The following is a 21,370-nucleotide window of genomic DNA, read 5'->3' as shown; positions in this document are numbered from 1 at the left end:
TGTGAGTAAACATTTCTGCATAATACCCACTGTCCAGCCTCTAATTTGCACCAAAAGTTCTGGTCTACTGCAGTAATTCAGGGCTCAGCAAGACACATGACTAATACAGTTACAGGGGGAAGGAAGCCTGTAGTAATAAACACTGGGACTTACACGGGAGCTGCAAGATGTGTTACTAGTTCTAAGCAAGAATCAAGGCCGTGTTGGCTGTGAAATGTTTTGTGAAGTGTGTGTGTGCATGGAGGGAGGGGATTAGCCTTTTCTAATTGTTGTGACTTCCTTCCTCTTGTTCTTTTAATACACAAGCACCGATGCACATCACTCTGCAACCGAGTGCTGATGCTTGCATGGGTAATGCAACATACAGTATGCAATCTGCAGTGGCTGGTGTTTTGCAGTCACTGTGACTAGAGTCCTCTACTCTAGCTGGTTACATGGGAACATATGGAACAAATCCCCAATGGTGACTCATGTAAGAGGAAAGCACTTCTGGAAGGGATGGCGCTGGGGGGGGGGAGCAGCTGTGTGCGTGCTTAATATGCACACATAATTTTATTTGTATGCCGCCTTTCCACAGTTCAAATCATGCCCGAGGCAGTAAATGAAACATCAGAAAACACACAGCCAAACTGAACCACTTCCACGTAAATCACAAGGTCTACAATAAAGATACCAACAACAAAAAATCCCCAGCAACAACCCCTCATCCCCTTAACAACCCCCCCCCCCAAACAAAATTCCCCCAGCCTACCACTTTCCAGGGGCAACTCTTGTCCAGCAGAATTCTAGATACGTGGTTATAAGGCTAAATATGCACCCAGAACCCCAAGGGATGGAAAAGTCACTGAACAAGGGGGTATTTTTTGTTGCTAGGCAGAAAGCAATTTGAATTATACTTCACTGGTCCCAAAAGAGCTTCATTGGCTGTCTATTTGCTTCCAGGCCAAATTCAATGTGGCACTGCATGCTTTAAAAGCCCTGCAAAGTATGGGACTCAGGAGAGTGCCTTTCCCCCTGTCACCCTGCCCATGCTGTTTAAGATCATCTGATGAGGTCCTCTTCTGGGTCCCTCTCCTATCAGAAGCAATACTAATGCAGCAACGAAAGAGAGTAGCTTGGCTGCTGCCCCTTCTCAGCAGCGGCCCCCACCTGTGACTTGCCTGTCACCAGCATTATTAGTTTTCAGGTCCCAGGCCAAAGCATTTCATGTAGTATTTAAGTAGTGTTATGCGATCTGTTCTGCCTTATTAATGTTTTGTATTTTTGTCTGGTTGTTACAGCCTGATGCTTAGAAACTGCACTTGAATCTGTCCTGGGGGAGACTGGCGTATAAAAGTTTTAAATCAATTGCAGCAGAAAAGGGCTGGTTTGGGGAAACGGTTAAGCACCCGCCCCTCTCCTCTCTACCCGTGTCTAGGATTATTTTCATAAATAGCTTGCTACGGATGCAGAATTCGAGGCACAGTAGAAAAAATTAAGGGTGCTCTTTATTTTCCTCTGCATCTTTCTAGGCTTTAATTTGAGCCAGGCCTTAACCTCAGGACCCAGGTCTTTTAAAAGTGCATGAAGACCAGCCCCGGCACATCTGAATTCGTTGAGACAAAAACAGGTGCCTCTGAGCATGTGCCGAGTGCATCTATCACAGCTGAGCATTCATAGTTCACTTCTACTTTCCTGTGCTTATAGCAGCTTGCTGCCCGGGGCTACCCTTTGTACAAACGTCTAAACAACTGCTGGTAAACGGGAGTTTACCGAGAGGCAAAGGATGTGTCTGCGTGCCACATCCTCTCCAAATTGGGTGACTGTGCCAACCTGGGTGGGGGGAGGGGAGGGGAAGCGACATGTCAACACCAGCCTTTGTCCTCAACACAGAGCCAGTTGTTGCTATTCTGGGCCCTCGAACAAGATGTTAAACACACAAAAGCCCATGTCCTCGCTGAATGCATCTTGTCCTGCCAGAGGCTCTCACTTTAACAGGCGGACAATTGTTCTGGTGTTCTAGGAGCACCCTGCGAGCACATACTCCTCAGCGGCATGTGCCAAACTCCCGAGACCAAGCCTGCAAAGAAGAAGTGGCCTCAGAGAGCAAAACCACAAGATAGAGCTGGGGAGGATATGAGATCCACTGCTGCGCAGCTTCCCTTCCCTGACCAAAGTCAGCTCCCACAAAAATAAAGACGTCTTTAAAAAAAAGTAAGAAAAAAGTAAGCAGAGTCATATTTCAGAGATTCATTCAACAGAACGAGCACCTCCTCCCTCAAACTCTTAAGTAATGTCAGGAACAGGGAAACACAAACAAGCACACAATGAAATCGCTGGCTTGGAATTTATTAATCTTTGATTATATTCATTCATGCCCACAAGGTTCTCTGTCCAAGTACAGTTGTCAAAGAAGCAAAGCAGAGCTAGAGAGAATGTGTAGCCGTCTTTAACCTTTTGTGTTATTTCCAGCATTGTATATTAGTCTTTTGATGTGTTTATGCCATATGGAAAACATACGTTTTTGGGTGGCCATGCAAATTGACTTAATAGGTAAATAACCTATATCCTGTGTATACTTTACATCTGTCCTTTTCATGCATCGTGTACATGTGTAGAGCTATCTTGTGCACATGTTCAGCATGGATATCTGCAAGGGGGAGCCTATGCATGAGTTGACAACTTCCCCTTAAGTGTCCCATGCAATCAGGGACCCCAATTGTGCACATGGAAGATGGAGCGAGCTTGCTGTCTCCTGCTCTGGAGCGTAGGACTTGAACCAATGGATTAAAGTTACAAGAAAGGAGATTCCGACTAAACATCAGGAAGAACTTTCTGACAGATGACCCTTCTAGTATCCTGCCATCCCACACACTACAGTGTTAAATCATTTGCAACAAATATATAGCCTTAAATATTAAAAAAAGGATGCATCCAGCCATCCTTTTCCATGGGGATTCAATGTGCCCCTTTCAGTACATCTGATTAGGGACAGCTTCAAAACCATGCTAGACTATCAGCAGAATAAGCATGTTTCAGCTCTTGGTGTGCTGTGCTGCAGATGGGAGATTGAGGTACCTAAATACTCTCCCACCCAAAAAAATCTCCCTGCACTTGGAAACTTAGACTACTTTGGGGGATAAAAACATCTGTTGGCCATGTGTGAGCAGGACAGAAGAAACACAGAACCGGGCTTGTTGGTTTTACCATTCAACAACTTGCAATGCTAAGGAGACAAGTCACAGATTGGTTTTTAATGCACTAGGAGCTGCTGTGGCAAGAAAGTACAGTCAAGGGCAATTCTAGACTGTCACTATTTTCGGATGGGATTCAACTACATACTGGCAAATTCAGATTGTGCAATTCATGGAATAGTAGATTTGGAAGAGACCAGGAGGGTCATCTAGTGGAACCTCCTGCAATACAGGAGTCTTTTGCCCAATGTGGGGCTCAATCCCAATACCCTGAGATTAAGAGTCTCATGCTCTGCCGAATGAGCTATGCAACAAGCTTTTATGCAACAAATCTGCTTCTTCCCCAAAAGATCAGACTCTTTGGCAATAAGGAAATTGGTGGGAAATGCAAAGTGTGGGATAACTCCAGCTTTGACACAACATCATCTAACCTCCTTGCAAAGAAATCAGGAAGAACGCTCAATAAACAGGTTATCCGGAAGCAGCTATAAGAGTCCAGCTGAACACACAGCTGTTCATGCCTCTTCTTTAGATCCCTGTCATAGCAACACATGTCATATTTAGTACTAAGGGGTCCTATTTTAATTCCTCCATAAACTTAGACTAGCCAAGCTGGAATTCTCCCATTAAAAGTAGCCTGGATTTGCACACTTGCAATGAAACTCAAGAGAGTTCACCTGATCCTTCACTATCCCCATGATATCCCATCTCTACTTCTGCAACCTCAATCCACCTTGCAAAAAAGTTAATAAAAAAAGTCTTACTCTGAACTCAGTGACTTTTCTTCTACGAATGCATGAACTCAATTAACCCATGGCCCTATCACTTTACAACTACATAAACTTTACAGTAGGCCGTCAAATGCCTCATTGAACTAAGTGCCAGCTCTGTGAAGTGCTTCGCCTCTTATCACACTCTAACCCTGGCCAATGAAACAATCTCCTCCTGGCGTAAAGAAGATATTGCAAAAGGAGGAGAGATAAGTGACTCCAAACCACCCATATGCCAGCTTGATTTATATTGCCAAGCCCTACAAAGGGCAACATATATACGCAGGTTGACTTCACTACCAACTGCCTTTCTGAATTCCAACTCTACAGAATGATTCTATGCCACTGCGAAGTTCAGCAAAGGCTGAAGCAGCAGAGTTGGGCCTCCTCCATTGTATCTCGATACAGCTCCATCTTAAAACATCAGTCAAGACCTGTTATTTTCAAGGCAATCATACTGAGTTGTTTGTGAAACTTAAAATGCTTTTTTCACACCTTGTTATAGCATCTCAATCCCTGAGAAGCACCCATTTCGTGTTCTCAATAATAACTTTTTTATTGTTGAAAAAATAAACCATAGAACAACCTTACTTATGCCTGAATGTGAAGTCAGGGATTTAAAATGACTTACAGGTGTCTCTAGACCAGGGCTGTTTTATAGGGAAGAGGTAGGTACTGTACCTTGGGTCCTGGAAGGGCCAAGAGTACAACTTTATTTCATATATATCACATAATATAAAAGCAGTCTCCAAGCAGTTTATAAAAACTGAAATGCTATACACACACATGCAAACGATGAAATGAAAAAAAAAGAGTCAGGAAAATGACTCCTTGGCCTGGTCTCCAAGTATTTGTAAAGTGGATAGAAGAACTCTATCTTCCCAGACCAATAGGAGACTACTGTCTGCTATCTATAAACACCTTTTATAATTATGTTGCACTAGCCTTGTTTTCCCAAACAATGTGGTGCTATGGCAGGTTGCCAAGAGGCGCAGAGCTATCAAGAAGCCATCACAGTTCATCTTCTCCAAGAAAAAGATCTTACCTGGACCACGGGGTGCCCCCCTGTTGGTGCTTTGACCGCCCCTCGGCTCCCTTCCGTCTCATAGTGGGCACGGTGGTGGGGTTTGGGCTGCACTTCAATCCGCAGCTCGTAAGAGCCCGAATGACTGGAGAGGGGCCATTCAAGTGGTGGGAGGGAGTGCACAGGAATGCTGGGCAGAGAAGAGGGACATTAAGTTGGAGAACGTCATTATGGAACGCAGGTTGGCTTTTCTCTTTCTTTCAAAAGAGGTCAGGGTGCACAGCCTCCATTAAGATAAATGGAGGGGTTCGCCTTCCCTCAGAGAATTAGCCCAGGGTCTGTCAATGACTATGGATCACAATTACTTTATGGAGCCTCCAGATTTTGAGGCAGTAGGAAAAGGACTGTTGACTTCATGCCCTGTGTTATGGGTTCCTGGGGGCATCTGGTTGGCTGCTGTGGAAAACAGGATGCTGGATGAAGTAAATAGGCTTTTGATCTGATCCGGAAAGGCCTCTCTTATGTTTGACTACACTAATGCAGGGAGGGGGAAGAGACAACACTGAATGGAGAAATTAGTGGGCAAGCAGAGATGCTTTAGCCTTGCTCCTCGCAAATGCTTCCGCTGGACATGCGTAAACGATTTTTTTCCTCTGAAAACAATTAAGTCCAGCTCAGTGAATGCTAGCTGGGGGAAACACTTGAAAGGGAGAATTAGTGGGTACAGAAAGAGTTACAAACTCCTCTCTTATGTCTGCCTAAGTGCTCTGTCCCCACATTCTCAGTATCTCATTAAAATCATATGTTTGCTAAAATCTCCACCCTTTGAAACAGGTCCCTGGTAAAAATTTACCTCTAGCAAATTATTTCTACTGTTTGGAGGTGGGCTTGTACATGCACAGAGACAAACAAGAGCAGCAAACAAATCTAATGTGTACAAACTGTACACTTATTGTCACTTTAGAGAGATATGAGACCAAGTTAGATGATTGATGCATCAAGTACTGTCATACCTCATGTTACGTTTGCTTCATGTTACGTTCTTTCATGTCCCGCAGTGACCCGGAAGTACCGGAAAGGGTTACTTCTGGGTTTCGCCGCTTGTGCATGCACAGAAGCGCTAAATCATACTTCACGCATGCGCACAAGCGCCAAATTGCACCGCGCAGATACGGTGCTTCAGGTTGCGCTCTTTTCATGTTGCAAACAGGCCTCCGGAACGGATCCTGTTCGCAACCAGAGGTACGACTGTATTCCTACTTGGGAATAGCCCAGCATCTGTTTTGCATACAGAAGATCCCTGGTTCAATTTTCAGCATCCACAAATGAAACTAGGCATGTCTCCTGATTTGGAGATTTCAGTCTGTATGGAGCTAGATGGACCAATGATTTCAATGGGTCTACTCCCGGAGTGATTTAGCTGGATATCATCCCATGTTTGGTGGACATGACATCTCCCAGTGACTTGCTACATATCAGAATGCATTTTTCTGGATGAATCCATAACATACGGTAATAACTGGCTGGCAACCCAAACAACAGGTCCTGTATTGCAAGAGCCTTTTATTTTAAAAAATTCCTTGCGTATCACGGTGGTAGCTATTGTTTAGAAAGTAGGCAAAGGAAGACCATAGCACACACACGCATAATGGAGGTTTGGGCTATCAGGAACAAATTCTATCAGACCTGTTAGAAAGAGTGACCACAAGACATGCAAGCTTACCTGCAGATAGGTATTGCAGGCATCAGCTGCTTTGGCCAAGATGGCGGCACTAATAAGATAGACTCAGGTGGTGGGTTTCTCCGATCATCCTGCTCGCAAGGCCCAATGTATTCAATAGGCTGAAGAACGTGACACGGCATGCTGGCTTTGTGGGAAGACATCGGCGAAGGTTCCGGGCTGGTTCTCCATATTTTTGTGGGGACTCCGCAAGAGGGATCGGTAGTGAGGTTGCTCATTGCATCCATGAGGCTAGAAGAGGTGGATAACTGGGTGTAAGTGATCGAAGAACCGTCTTCTCTCAAGGGGATCTGGGGAGAGGCTTGCGGAGAGGGGGTCCTCGATTGCCGTGGAGAAGTGCAAGGTTGCTGACTCCCGTAGAGCTCGGGACAAGGGTACTTCCGCTTTGCTCCTGGCGATGACGACCTTGAGTTGGGACGTGGAGATGTTGAACGTGGCCCCAAGCAGGTATCCTCCACGATGGTTGCTTGTGGGGACATTATTGGCGAGGTTCTAGGGGAATAATGAGCATGGGTGTTTTGAAACTGTGGACAAAGGTCATCACTAGGGCCATTATTTGGTGAAACGCATGGTGAGGTATAAGGAGAGAAATTTGTCTCTGAAATGAAGCTTGCAGAGGAGCCGCTGCTAGGAGGGCTCAGGCACAGCGGTTCTCGGTAGCTCTCAAAGCCAGGGACAGGCAGGGTAAACCTTGGGCTAGCAGTAGCTGAGTTGGACTGATGCTCTACCAATAGATCTGTGTCTCTGCTGCTGAAGGGACCCCCCGAGTGAATCAGTTCATAAGATGGTGTTATCTCAATCCTAGGGCTCAAAGTAGGGGGACCGGCAGCCTTGCCCGGGTCCAAGTAGCATTTTGACCCTAGGCTATCTGGCTGTCCGTATCTGCCCATGTGATCTGCCGAAAGGCTAGACAAAGCGAAGGGGGTGTATGGCTTGAGGCCATAATCCGAGACATCATCATGAGGGTAAGTAACTCCAGAGGGTGGGCTGATGATTTTATGTGAAGGAGTCGGTTCTTCTGGAAAAAGAAGGGTGGCTTTTAAGACTAGACATACCACGGCACAAGCTGAGCAATCACGGGTTAACAAGAAGGCATTAGCAACAGTGTGTTAGGAAAAGGTTGTAAAGATATTGCATATTTATATCGATCGCACATGGAAGGCTGCAATCAGCTGCTTCAAAGTTGGTCATTCTCAGAATAGAAGCAGCAGCGGCACCATCCTGAGATCACCCACACCCTGTAAGGCACCAGCAGAGTCAAACCAGGGCAACTAAGCCCACACACCTGACTCCCGGTACCACTTGGATAATTCTCAGAATGAGGCCCTACTCTGTTAAACATTCCCATATAGTGGCCAGATCCAGAACACTCCTGCTTTATAACTGGCATATATTTGTGTTAGCACATTTTGGTGCCAACATAAGTTTTTTAAATGCCTTCCGGTGTTGCCTTATCTAGGACATGGGCATATAACTCATTTTGTTTTGTATTATAAATAAAATATGAAATGCATAGAAGCCTTGGGCCCTCAGTCTGCCTAGCTGAACTGAGCTGAAGATTTTAAAATTGTGTTTCCCGATATTTCCAAGAACTTGCTAGCTTTTAAATATGCAGAACTTTTTAAAAATAACAAACACAAAACAATGCTGAAAACTGCAGTCTAGCTGAAACAGAAGCAGGTTATTTTATAGCCTGCCTGTAAAAACTCAGTGACAGAAGGATATGTGCATCTACTTGCATGCACCAGTACTTTCAGGATCACTGATTGTTATCCAAACCTGAATTCTGACATTCAAAACAGATGGTAGAACTGAACCCTAGTGAACAATCACACTAAATGAAGCACTGCGTAAATCAAAGATGGCAAACTGGTTGCTTTTGAGGAGCTTCTGGACTGCAACTCACTGTTGGACTGGTGGGAGTTGGGATTCCAAAAACAGCTGGTTTCCCAGCCCTGGAACACAGACCTGTACCCAATTACTCTACTCCCTTGAACTATGGGACATGGCAGCTAATTTCCTGTCTATCCATCACAGGTGTGTTTCATGCATGCAGGCATGTTTGCAGTTATCCTTATTCTTTAAAATGGGAATGATAGGCTTTCAAATTGAAAATCTGCAAAATCCATGGTTTTACTTTCTAAAGATCATATGTTGTAAATGTTTCCAACAAGAAATGGGGGACAGAGGGAATCCTCCTCCTCTGATTTATTTTGTGAGGTGTGTGGAGGACCCCTTTTGGAATTGACAAAATATGCCTCTTTTCCCCTAGTCTCATATTTTACTTCAAATATTTTACAGACTCAGAAATGTTCCACTCAACACAATCTTGGCAGATACATTCTAGCCCCTCCACCCCACCCCCAAGGCTGGAGAGAGTTACGGTAATGAGAACAAGTATTACACAGTTCCATATTTAATCTCAGACACAGCTTTATTTTATTCCAATAGATAAGAGTTGAAAGTTTTATCTAGGCAGACATTGACAATATAAAAGTGCATTCTTGGAAGTGTTCAGATCTCATCTAAGTTAAAAATCTTATCGCCTTCCTCAATTTGACAGGAAAACTCTCCTTCATATGGACAGGGATAATATTGAGAAAGACTACAATAAAGTTCTAGAAAGCATTTTTAATACTCCCTTTCATTTCTAGGGAATACAAATTTGGGTAGGCCAAACTAAGGGGCAGAAACCAATTCATTTTGCACTGACTAACTTCAAACAAATGCATTTAATGCAAATCATGATTCTGTTTACACTGGAGGGTTTTGTTGTTTGTTTGTTCGTCAGATTTACTTCAGTCCCTATATATCATTGGACTACAGATTCCAGTATCCCTGACCATTGGCCCTGCTGGTTGGGTCTGAAGAGAGAAGGAGTTCAACAAAATCCGGAGGACTATGGCTTAGCCATTCATGCTTTACCATCTATCTGCCACTCCCATCAAGGGCCACCTACTGTGTGACTATCTGCACACAGCTTTTATTCATTTTCCTAAACAGGAGTGAGTCCTTTTGTACAGGAAAAGTAACTGCGACATTTAAAACAGCCTGGGGTTGGAGCATCGCTTAGAGTGAAACATCACATCCAATTTTTTTTTTACACTACCCAGAAGGAAATTGTTCAAATTGCTACAGTAATGGTTATAACCCAAATGAAATTTTGCATGAAGTGGCTTCTCTAGTTGATTGCAGACCAGCCATGAATGCCTCCTTTTGACATGCTGAATGTAGAATACAGTATTGGCGGTGATACAACAAACTCCCTGGCAAAACTCATCTACCCAGCTCCAGTTCTGACTTGGAGGAAGGGCGTCAGCTGGCCTTTTTGCTGCTGCTCTTAGATGTGTATTGGAGGTACATCACCTCTCCAAATCCCACAAGTGTAGAATAAATTATGAAATCGTTGTACAAGTTGTTATGGCCATAATGCATCTGTTTGTGACATCATAGTCTGCAGCCATGGGAACAGCTATGATGGTACAAGCTCAGCTTTGTTACTCTGCTGTGGAGTGGGAAGAAAAGGAGGCTGATTAGAACACAGCAGTTCCTGTCCTTAAGATTAAATCCCCTGATGTGGTTGCAATTTAATTACCGGTAGCTAGTCCATACTTCATTGCCACCAAGACTGGGCACGTAATTAGCAAACACTCAGCTGTCGGTCATGCCAACCTGACTTGGCTCTGTAGGAGCTACTGCTGTTGTATTTTTAAATGCAATTCTGGAAAGCACTACATAACCAGCCAGCAGCCCAACCTAATTCAAGGCAGAAGGTGGCTTTCTAGAAGGCTTTTCCTGCGAGTAACATGGCAATTGCAGATTCTGCTAAGAGCACCTCTGCCAGTTAGCATGAAACAATTTAGGATGAAATTGGAGACACAACCACTCCCATGATGGGATCTCTGTAATCCATAATCTAGCTGTAATCACAAACTAAAGATAGCACTCTTGGGAACAAAGGCAACTAAAAGAAGACATACAGTAGCTGTTGGCGTTATACTACAGTTAAAACAATCCAGCACTCTTCATTTTAGACCCTAAAATTAGAGTGCCTACTTAAGTGTGCTCTGCTTTTCTTAAAATTAATAGTTTAACTTGCAATCAATTAACCAAATTGACATTGGGGGTGGGTATGGGAGGAAGCAACTTTTTGAGAAAAGTTTGTGTGAAAATAGTATTCTCACTTTACCCACAAGTGCCTGCAGCCTTTGTATTCCCTCACTGCCCTTAATTTTGTTGAATAAAACATTCTGTTTAGGCCTTAGCATTTCCACTGCATTTATTACCGTACTTAAAAGTAGAACCTCATGTCACACATTTTGTCTATCTGGAGGGAGGAGCGTGAACAAAACCAAGGACATAAACCAAGAAGTCTTAGATGCTCTTGTTTGATTGAACAAATGCTTACTCTTATCTGTAATTTTCTTTTTAAAACCCCCCCACAAAATGCAATTTCAGCAGAAAGCGACACTTCCCTGAAATAACCACTGCTACCAATCACAAGCTAGATCTCAGCTAGAACTAGCTAGGTGTCCACATCTTCAAAACGCTACTTGAAATTAACATCTAGCAAACCCAGCCTTCTGCCTCCCAGCTCCTGATTTTGCCTTTTGAATGATCTGTCCTGATCTTCACATCCTAGAACAAACAGTAAACCATGGGAAGACAGAAAGTGCCCAGCAGGCATCATTCTGCCTTGTCGTTTATTCTGACAAGGTTGTTTGATACAAGACGTCGCCTGCATCCATTCTATAGGCTAGTGATTATCACATGCCCATTCTGAAGAATTACAATTTAGAAGCAATAATAGCCCCCTACCCTGAGACTCTGAAGAAAAAACAGGGGGTGGGATTGCACAAACTGTTGGGCGAGTCTGATTACTGAGGGAAAGGTCTAAGTTTGAATTAAGGGTGTGGCATTTCTTAAGAGATCTAGATTATGAATTGGTTTTGGTAGCTTTGTCACATCAACGTCAAAACACTAGGGCTGGATTGCCAAACTTAATATATATCATTCTTACATTTCTGGGGACCCTACCAACTTCTCTATCCTTCTTTCCCCCCTCTGCTTTCCCCACCCAGGGCATCCTGGGAAGTGTAATCATAAGCACCAGACTACAGAAACTCCAACGGGAACTTTTTAAGACTAATAAGGAAAGAAGCTGCAGTTATCATCATCCATTTGAAGTATTCAACATCCCTCATGTACAGTTTCAAGGTAATCCTTACAACAGCACTGCAAGGCAGATCAGCATTATTCCACATGTTGCATATGGAGGTGAGGGGGTCAGGCTTGGAGACCTGCCTAATTGAGTTTGTGGCAGCTGTGAGGTTTGGTGTGCAGATTTCCAGCTCAATGCTTTTTGCTATCATGCTATTCCATCTCTTATCATGTTGCCACAGTTGGCTGCATGAGATGGCCAGCACTAACAAAACGTCGCGGACAGTTGGTTGCATGAGATGGCTAGCACTGATCAGCTATTGTGGAGAACAGTTTCTTATGATAGGAACAAAAATTATCAGTGGAGATAAATGTATCAAAGGAAACCTTATCACTTGGGCCACACGATGGCTGGGCCCTACCACTTCAGGCGGCAAGTGAGGGCTTGAATTGCTGGCTGTTCCTTTATACAAAATACCCTGCATAGAACTAGATGTGGAGAAGATGCATTCGTTTTCTCCCTGACACGCTGGATACCTTATGTGGAATTATTTATTTATTGCCACAGAGGACCATTCGGTTATGACAGCCTTCACCTGAAATGGTACAGTCCACTGCCAAGTGAGAACTAGGCTTGGAGAAACTACAGCCCCATCTTAAAAAATCCCGTTCTTACAACTCACCGGCCTGAGCATTCTAGACCAGAGGTCTGAACTTTCCTCAAAGTAAAGGTTATAGGAACATAAGGATTGTCCTACTGAACTATGTCATAGGTTCATCTAGTCCACCCTTCTCCAATATGGCACCTCTGAACATTGTTGGACAACCATTCCCATCAGCCCTAGAGAGCACAGCCAACAGAAAAGGATGATGGGAGCTGTAATACAAAACATCTGGAAGATATCAGGTTGGGGAAGGCTGATCTTCCCAACAGTAGTCCACCAGATGCCTTTGCGTGCTCACGAACAGGATACGATTTATAGCCTGCTGCTTGTTCCCAGCATGTAGTAGTCCTGAATGATCCTGAACATCCAAAGAAATCCTCCCATAGAAAGCACAGGTAGGAGATAAGTGCTCCCTTAACTACTTTATGGCACTGCAGCTTGTCTTAATCACATGAGAATATCTGTACAGGAGCTTGTAAAAGATTAAGGGACCCCTGACCATTAGGTCCAGTCATGACCGACTCTGGGGTTGCAGCGCTCATCTTGCTTTACTGGGCGAGGGAGCCGGCGTACAGCATGACTAAGCCGCTTCTGGTGAACCAGAGCAGCGCACGGAAACGCCGTTTACCTTCCCACCGGTACCTATTTATCTACTTGCACTTTGACGTGCTTTCGAACTGCTAGGTTGGCAGGAGCAGGGACCGAGCAATGGGAGCTCACCCCATTGCGGGGATTTGAACCGCCAACCTTCTGATCGGCAAGTCCTAGGCTCTGTGGTTTAACCCACAGCGCCACCCGCATCCCATGCAGTATTCACTAAAGCATACGTGCAAATGGGATTCCCCACCAATTCCTCCCAATGCAGATTCCTGTGCCCTCCCAAAAGACTTTTGAAAAGATTGGAGGGCTCTAAGGAAAGACCTGGAATGTGGAGTGCAGTAGTGGGGGAGGGATAAGGCTACAATCTGCCTCTGCCCAATTCTACCCACCCACCCCCAACTCCTTATCACAGTCCTTTTTGGGAGTCTCCCAACCCTCAGGAGAGTCTTCTGAGGGGGCTACAAAGGGATGAAATGGGAAGGGTGAGGGACAAGGAATTTCTCACACACAACCAACTTTGCACTCTAACCCAGTGTTTCCCAAACTTGGGACTCCAGCCGTTTTTGGACAACTCCCATAATCCCTAGTGAGCAAGGCCAGTGGTCATGGATGATGGGAATTGTACTCTGAAAACAGCTGGAGACCCAAGTTTGGGAAACACTGGTCCAACCAAATGGGATGCAATTTAATACGTTTATTCCCTGGCCTCAAGACAAGGTGGGAGTTGCAGGCTAAATTGTCTTTTCTTAGGGCTTTCCCCATCCCTGCATATATCACTGGATGTCTCAAGTTCCTGGCCAGCTGCTGAACGTGAGAACTGACTCTACCGAGAAGCAGTGAATTCAAGGAGACTTCAGACAACATGACCTTCTGTCTGTAGTGTCTGATATGCAGAGACCCATTCACACATGCAAGTCATTTGCTGCTGTTGCAGGCTTCAACAGACGAACACACGCATGTGAACCAACCTTAAGTTGCATTCAAAGAGGCTTAAATGATTCCACTCCATCCAAGTTGGAAAATATCATTTGGATGCAGTATGAGAACTTTCAGAGGAAGAAGAAAAGGCCTGAGCTCATGACCCTCTGCTATGGTTACGTTTCTGGCGAACATCCCAAAACTGCAAGTAAGCAGCTTCAGTTCAGATGCAACTAACATCAGTTAGGAAACAGTCAACTTCCAGAACTGCCAGGCACACTTAGACATGTGGACTGAAGCTTCTTCTTCTTCTTTTAATTTCCATCTCTTTGTAAACATGCTTTAATCTTAGTACATTAAAGATCACTGATGTACAAAGGATTACTTACAGACTCATAATGGTGTCTTTTGAAAGACAAGAAATGTCCTCCAGATTATAAGTTTCGTTGTGATCTCCCTTACACTAATTATTTCCATCTTGAAAATATACAAAATTAATAATAATCACGGTATCCAGGCATTCAGCACAAGTAAAACTGTCTCTGGAGGGCTCTTCCTACTCTCTACAACGGCATATTCTTCTCAACATCAAGTGTGGGCAAGAAGTTGCACACAATCATTGCAATATTGCAATGGTGTGTAACTGTTAATTCCTTCCTCCAAGAAACTTTGGGAGTGACACAAATGGTCCCCACTCCATTTTATCCTCAGAACAACCCCTTAATGCAGGTTAAGCTGGTCACTCATACCGCTTATTGTGACTAAAGCAGGGATTTGAATCCAAGCCTCCCTGGTCAAACTCCAACACATTGGCCCCAATACCACAGGTGTGGGTGTGATTGAAGTGCCGTATGTTGGATGTATGCAAGGACACTGCAGTGCAAAGGTGTGAATCACCATGAACAAATGCATTCTGTGCATCTGGGAGAAATGACCGATTTGTGCTTTTAAAACTCCTATGTGTTCAAATAACAGACCTACCCATCAACTACTCTTTGCTTTGCACTTATTCTAAGGGCTTAGTGTGCTTGACTCAGTAATTCCAACCCTAAGCATGTTTTCTCAGAAGTAAGTCCCATTGAGGTCAGTAGGGTTTACTCCTAAGTAAATGCTCCTAAGATTAAAGCCTGACTTAGTCCTGGAGGACAGTGGATTTGTGGTTGAGGTGAGATTTGAACAGGGGACTTTTCAGCTCATAGCTCAGTCTCTTACCTATTTGATTGATTGATTGATTGATTGATTGATTAGTACATCACCCTTCACCTGAAGATTACAGGGTGGTTCATAACATATACAAAATGAGAACCCATAGTAAATAAAAAGCAAACCACCATACCTGGTACATTACGCAAGCACTGTGCTATTAAAGATGCACACACACACACACACACACACACACACACACATATTTCCAGTTCAACTAAAATTCACTACAACACATTAAAAATATCTCAGATGTACTGTATAAAGCTAGCAAGGTAGAAGGGATTTGCAACAGAATCCTGCGCAGATTTACCCAGTACGAAGTTTCAGGCTCCCTAATAAGTGCGTTTCAGACTTTAACCTTGGTTTTGCTTTTGCTTTTAAAAAAGTCACAGTTGAGTTTTGTTTTGTTTTTGTTTTTACTTTTTCTTACAACAAACATAAAAGGAATTTGCACACACAAGCTTCACAGGCTTCTGCAAAAAAAAAAAAAATTAAATGTGCTAATTTCTCTTGGCCCATCACTGAAAATGTAAATTAGCAGCTACGGTTGCTTTTATTGCACTGGAAAAGATATTCTCAGTCACGGTTTTGGCACTGTAAGAGTACATGATTTTAGAGTATTCTTAGCCACGTTCATTGCCTTCACTCATTCAAAAGGCACCCTTCACTACACTCACTAAAGCAGCGTGTTCAAAAGCCACAAGGCACCTTTAACAGTCTTAGATTGAAATCCCAATACTACTTATTGTATTTTAAATTACTGTAAAGCACATTCAGCTGTGCTACCTCCTGTTTCCATACAAAAGAAAATAGTAAAAGTTCACTTATCCTATCGATGTCACTACGTACTCAAAAGATACAGTCAAAGCTATGTTGAACTGCACTTGTTACAGTGATAAATCCAGATCTCCCACCGGCTGTGTCATAGAATCATAGAATTGTAGGAAGAGACCCTGATCAAACACCCTGAAATGCAGGAATCCTTTGCCCAATGTGGGGCTCAAACCCACAACCCTGAGATTAGGAGTCTCTTGCTCTACTGACTGAGCCACAAGCTGGGATCCAATGAAGATCGGCATAGGATGTCCTCAACTTCTGCTACGAGCATACATTCAAGCTATACATTCAAGCAGGCCATCAAATGTTGTAATATCATGTTCCATTCTAAGGTAAGTGGAGAAATAATAATGAAATCACAGAAAGCCACACCAAATATCAGATCCAGACATTGGCTTGGAGGAAGTTCAAGTTTTAATTTAATTGTTTATGGAAAGGATAATGGGGCTACAGTAAAGAATATCTCCTTACATGTTCTTGCTTGTCTGAGTTTGGTGGTCTGTATTTGAATCACAATTGAGGTGCTATATTTCAGGTTCAAGGTCTTAGGGCCCAAGTCATAAAAGTCCTCCTTTATGAACACACACACCTCTTTTGGGGAAGGGTGATAGCTCAGTATGTCTGCCTTGTAAGCAGATGTCCCAAGTTCAATCCCCCAGCATCTCAATAGGGTTGGGAGAGACTCCTGCCTGAAATCCTGGAGGGCCGCTGCCAGTCAGTGTAGACCATACAGAGCTAGGTGGACCAAAGGTCTGACATGGTACAAGGCAGCTTCCAATGTTCCTAGATGGGCACTCTTCCCCATCCCCATTGTTTGGAAGGCAAGATTGGTTAGGGTACCAGTTGGTAGGACTGGGTCACAAATTCACCTGTGGCAAGTTGGATCAGCAGCACTAAGCGGCATAGACTCCACTGTAAGGTGGAGCTGCACTGTTTCAGGGAAAAAATGTCATTAAGGCTGCAATCCTATACCCATTTTCCTGGAAGTACGCCACACTGAACTCCATGGGACTTTTTTCAGATTGCAGTGTAATACCTATTCATGCAGTCTGATCCTTGAAAGAAAAGTGACTACTCAATGATGGGAAATAATGTTATCATTTCAGGTTGCTATAATACAGATGAGACCCAACGCAGAATGAAAAAATGACCACTTGTGTAAAGGGGCTGCTCCTTTTCCCCCTCCCCCATGCACCCACAAAAGATGCTCCAAAGGGTTGGTGGACCCTGTGGAGCAGATTTGGGAGGGGGGGTGCATGAGGGCTTAAGAAAAGAAACTGGAAGTCCCATTGTGCAAGCAGATTTCCATTTTGCAAACAGGTGGAAATAACTGGATGTTGCCCATAGTGCAACATGTTGTCTTTTTCATGTGTTCGGATCGGACTATCACGTTCCACTTTTGTTAACAAAATATGGTGCAGAACATATGCAGTCCTGGCTCAAGAAAGCTTAATAAAACTTCAGGGTATCAGCATGAAATGGTGACGTGTGGAGTCCCTGGTGACCACTATGTCGACCATGGGTTAACTGGTGACCACTCTGCATCAGCAGGCAAGCTCCATGCCAGATACTGGATTCTAACATTCTTTAAAAGTACCCACAGTACTATTTCACATAGGACATTTTTTCAAACATAGATGTACCATGAAGGAAGGAAACACATGGGCCATGCATGTTTAGCATGCTTTCACACTGGAGGCAGAATACAGTTCTCAGAGGACTGAAAAGTGTGTGGGCAATATTTACCTTGGATGACACAAAACGTGGGAATGATGTGGGCATTTTCTGACATCCAATTGTTTGGAGAACGTGTATGATTATTGTTGTTGTTCTATATTTATTTATTTATACCCTGCTTTGTTCCCTGATGGGACTCAAGGCAGCTTAGAGATAAAAAATAAGAACCGCCAAAAACATAAATAAATAACCCTAGCACAGACGTTATCTGAGTATCCATGACATCTTCTTACACGCATAACATGTTAAATTGCATGTGCTTTTGTACAAAGCAGTACAGCCCTGTCATTTAGCTACTCAATCCACACCATAAAGCAAGCTAAATTTAAATAACAACAACGGAAGCCATGGTCTAATAATAATGTATGCACTGTTGCCATTTCTACAGACTAATCAGCATCGCTCACTATGGGTCTGTACTTTATATTGTAACAGTCCTAATAACTACATTACAACTGACAGGTGCCATTAAACTATGATATCCACAAGCTGAAAGACAATCACATTATATACCAATACAGTTAAATACTTGGGCAGAGAACAGCCCTCTGATCTGCTGCAGTGCTGTGACAGTATATTTTATTGTTTATTTTCATAGTTACTTAAAACTTCTGCGGCACGCACACACCCCTAGCGCGTTGCTCATCCTTATAAGAACCTGCGCAATTAGAACTTCGAATCATTCATCCCTTTGGAGAAATGAAGAAAAATGTAGCCACAGAAGAAGGCTGGTGGCAGAAAGGTAAAACTTCCATTGCCACAAGTGATTCCCATCCGACTCCAGCCAACATCCTAACGCTTCCCTGTCGCCCTCTTTAGTGCTAACTGGAGAAAACAACTCTTTCCTGTGCGGCGCAGTACAGCTTTCCTCTCTCACAGATACAGACAGTTCCCTGACCAAGTGCCAAAAAAACATTGTTTTATTCCAGGCACCCGCCCATGATAGCAGGTAGCGCTATTCCTGCCCATTTGGAGCCATGAATTCACTAAGGTAGCATCCATCGCAGCCGCAAAAAGGTCTTTTGAGGGGAGGAGGACTTAATGAAATGAAATAAAGAACAGAGGCGAGAAGCCACAAACCTGCTATCGGGTTCGTGTAGTCATAATCAAATAAAATGGAGAAGTCCAGCTCTTCCTGAGGGCTGATGTTGGGATTCGGAGCGGGGTCTCCGGGCTGGGAGTTCGGCTCGGAACTTTTTGGACCGGAAGCCATCAGGAGATCTGTCGGTGGCCTCTTTATTGTGAAAAGGGGGCCAAAGGAAAGCGGGAAAGGAAACTCTCGCTTTCCCCTCTACAATAAAATGAAATGAAAAATCCCACGCGTCCCGCGCCTCCCTTCCCCAAATGCAAAGCCCTTTCTCAGTGGAGTCCGAGGTTCTCTTTACGCGTCTGGGATTTCCCACCCGCTCGGCCCGTTTGACTCTCTCAGGAGCGAGTTTCGAGCTTCCTGCCCCGGGTCTCGTGTGAGCGAAGATGCACTCGCAAGGCGAACGGGGAAGCCACCACCGGCCCGCCCTAGCTCGGCTCCTGGCCCCTGGCGCGCCGCGGCCGCTGCACACCGAGAGCGCAAAGGCGGCGAGATGCACAGTAGGGACTTCCTGCTCGCAGCGGCCACCTGCGCCCGGGAGGCGGGACCGGCCTCCAGCCGGCGAGGGGGCGGCGGCGGCGGGAGGAGCGCAGGCAGCCGCCGCCCCAGCCTCGAGCGGAGGTCGGCAGCTGTCCCCAACCTGGTGCCCTGAGGATGCTCGGCAGCGCAAGTTCCGCGGCCAGCCCCAGCCAGCCATCAGGCAAGGCCACGATGGCAGTTGTACAGTGGTACCTTGGGTTACATATGCTTCAGGTTACAGACGCTTCAGGTTACAGACTCCGCTAACCCAGAAATAGTGCTTCAGGTTAAGAACTTTGCTTCAGGATGAGAACAGAAATCGTGATCCGCCGGCGCAGCGGCAGCAGGAGGCCCCATTAGCTAAAGTGGTGCTTCAGATTAAGAACAGTTTCTGGTTAAGAACGGAGCTCCGGAACAAATTAAGTACTTAACCCGAGGTACCACTGTAGTCCGAAACATCTTCAGGGCAGCAGGTTGGAGAAGGATGGTCTGAGAAATGGGGGTGGAGGGTAGAGAACTGAATCAGAGGGAAAGAGGTTGCATTAATTGTTTTTGTTATTTTTTATTTGTACCCCACCCATATGACTTGGTTGCCCCAGCCACTCTGGGCGGCTTTCAACTTATATAGCAAAACATGAAACATTAAAAACTTCCCTATACATTCAGATGTCTTCTGAAGGTTGTATGCCACTTATCTCCTTGACATCTGATGGGAGCATGTTCCAAAGGGTTGGTGCCACCACCAAAAAGGCCCTCAGCCTGGTTCCCTGTAACCTCACTTCTCGCAGGGAGGGAACCGCCAGAAGACCCTTGGAGTTGGACCTCACGGTCCAGGCTGAACAACGGGCGTGGAGATGCTCCTTCAGGTATATAGAGGCGTTTGGGGCTTTAAAGGTCAGCACCAACACTTTGATTTGTGCTCCAAAATATACTTTAAAAAAGTGCAGAGCATGCAGTCGTTGGTGGCGTGCACTATTAAGGCTAGCATAGGGTGTTTAGACACAGAAGGCAGGGCTCAGACACTTTTGCAGGGCCAAGACTGGGCAACATCCCACCTTCTACACAACTATTAAAGCTGCAGGAGCCCTGTCTTTTCCTTTTCGTTTGGCCACCCACGTCTGTCGAATTGCCACCCACCTTGCCCTTTGGAGATGCATAAATCCATCAGGTGAAGTTTTTCCTTGTGTGGAGGTTGGTTCCTGCCATGCAGCTGCTAAATGGCACAGGAGCCATGTTTAGCCTGTGGCTGTATTTTTTCCTTAATTTCTTTGTATGTGCTGGTAGTGGGGACGACTGGTAAACATGGGAAGGAGACGTATAGCCGTGGGAATGGATTTTCGAGGGATGCGAGGCTGTATTTTAAAAAGTTGGCCTTAGTGTGACAGTGTGTTGTGCCAACACAATCAAATAATATCCTCAAATTGTCAAAAAATCAAATATCGACCATTATAGAACAGCCTTCAAACACCACCCCATGTCTTTACACAAACATGGGAGATGAGAGCATGCATATTAATGCATTTATTTATTTAAACTCTTTATAAGCTGCCTTTATGAGTAAATCAGGCTCAGTGTGCCTTACACATGCCTATCTGTATGTGAAATTAGGTACAGAAGTACTAGAAAGGCAGAATGAGTGATTCCAGATGTGCTCCCAGAATCCCTTGCAACATTACAAAGGATGCTGGGAAGACGTGGTGATCTGCTGTGCATGATCTAAGGCTTGGCATCTGGGCCCAATTCAAAGTGCTGGTTTTGACCTGTAAAGACTTGTGCAGCTGAGGACCCCAATACCTCAAGTACCTTAGGTTTTAACGGCCAAAACTGGTGTGGTTTGGGTTGGTTTTCCCCCTGATTTTACACTTGTTTATAACTTTTTTTCTAGGTCACTTCGAGTTTTTTTTTCCTGGAAAAAAGGGACTAATAACAATAA

The 21,370-nt window shown here is 44.5% G+C and overlaps 1 protein-coding gene across 7 annotated transcripts in view; it reads right to left on the bottom strand.

The window, feature by feature from the left end:
• The window catches only part of NFATC2 (nuclear factor of activated T cells 2), a gene marked incomplete at its 3' end in the record, with an annotated part of 139,613 nt that overhangs the window by 103,032 nt on the left and 15,211 nt on the right, over positions 1 to 21,370 (bottom strand). For 2 of the 7 annotated variants that reach the window (XM_083446828.1, XM_083446826.1), the window contains exons 1-3: positions 18,912 to 19,392; positions 6,691 to 7,726; positions 4,989 to 5,157 (exon numbers count right to left, since the gene is read on the bottom strand). In XM_083446828.1, the coding sequence (XP_083302954.1) occupies positions 4,989 to 5,157; positions 6,691 to 7,726; positions 18,912 to 19,044 (1,338 nt within the window). In that variant the 5' untranslated portion in view covers positions 19,045 to 19,392. Of the gene's footprint in view, positions 1 to 4,988; positions 5,158 to 6,690; positions 7,727 to 18,459; positions 18,565 to 18,911; positions 19,393 to 21,370 lie in introns of those variants that run through there. The other 5 variants (XM_083446829.1, XM_083446832.1, XM_083446827.1 and 2 more) reach the window with 4 other exon arrangements.

Source organism: Podarcis tiliguerta, assembly GCF_965153285.1.
Source record: "Podarcis tiliguerta genome assembly, chromosome: 6".
In the NCBI taxonomy this organism is placed as follows: Eukaryota; Metazoa; Chordata; class Lepidosauria; order Squamata; family Lacertidae; genus Podarcis; species Podarcis tiliguerta.
Note: the sequence above shows the minus strand (reverse complement) of the source record. Positions and strands in the feature narration are given on the sequence as shown.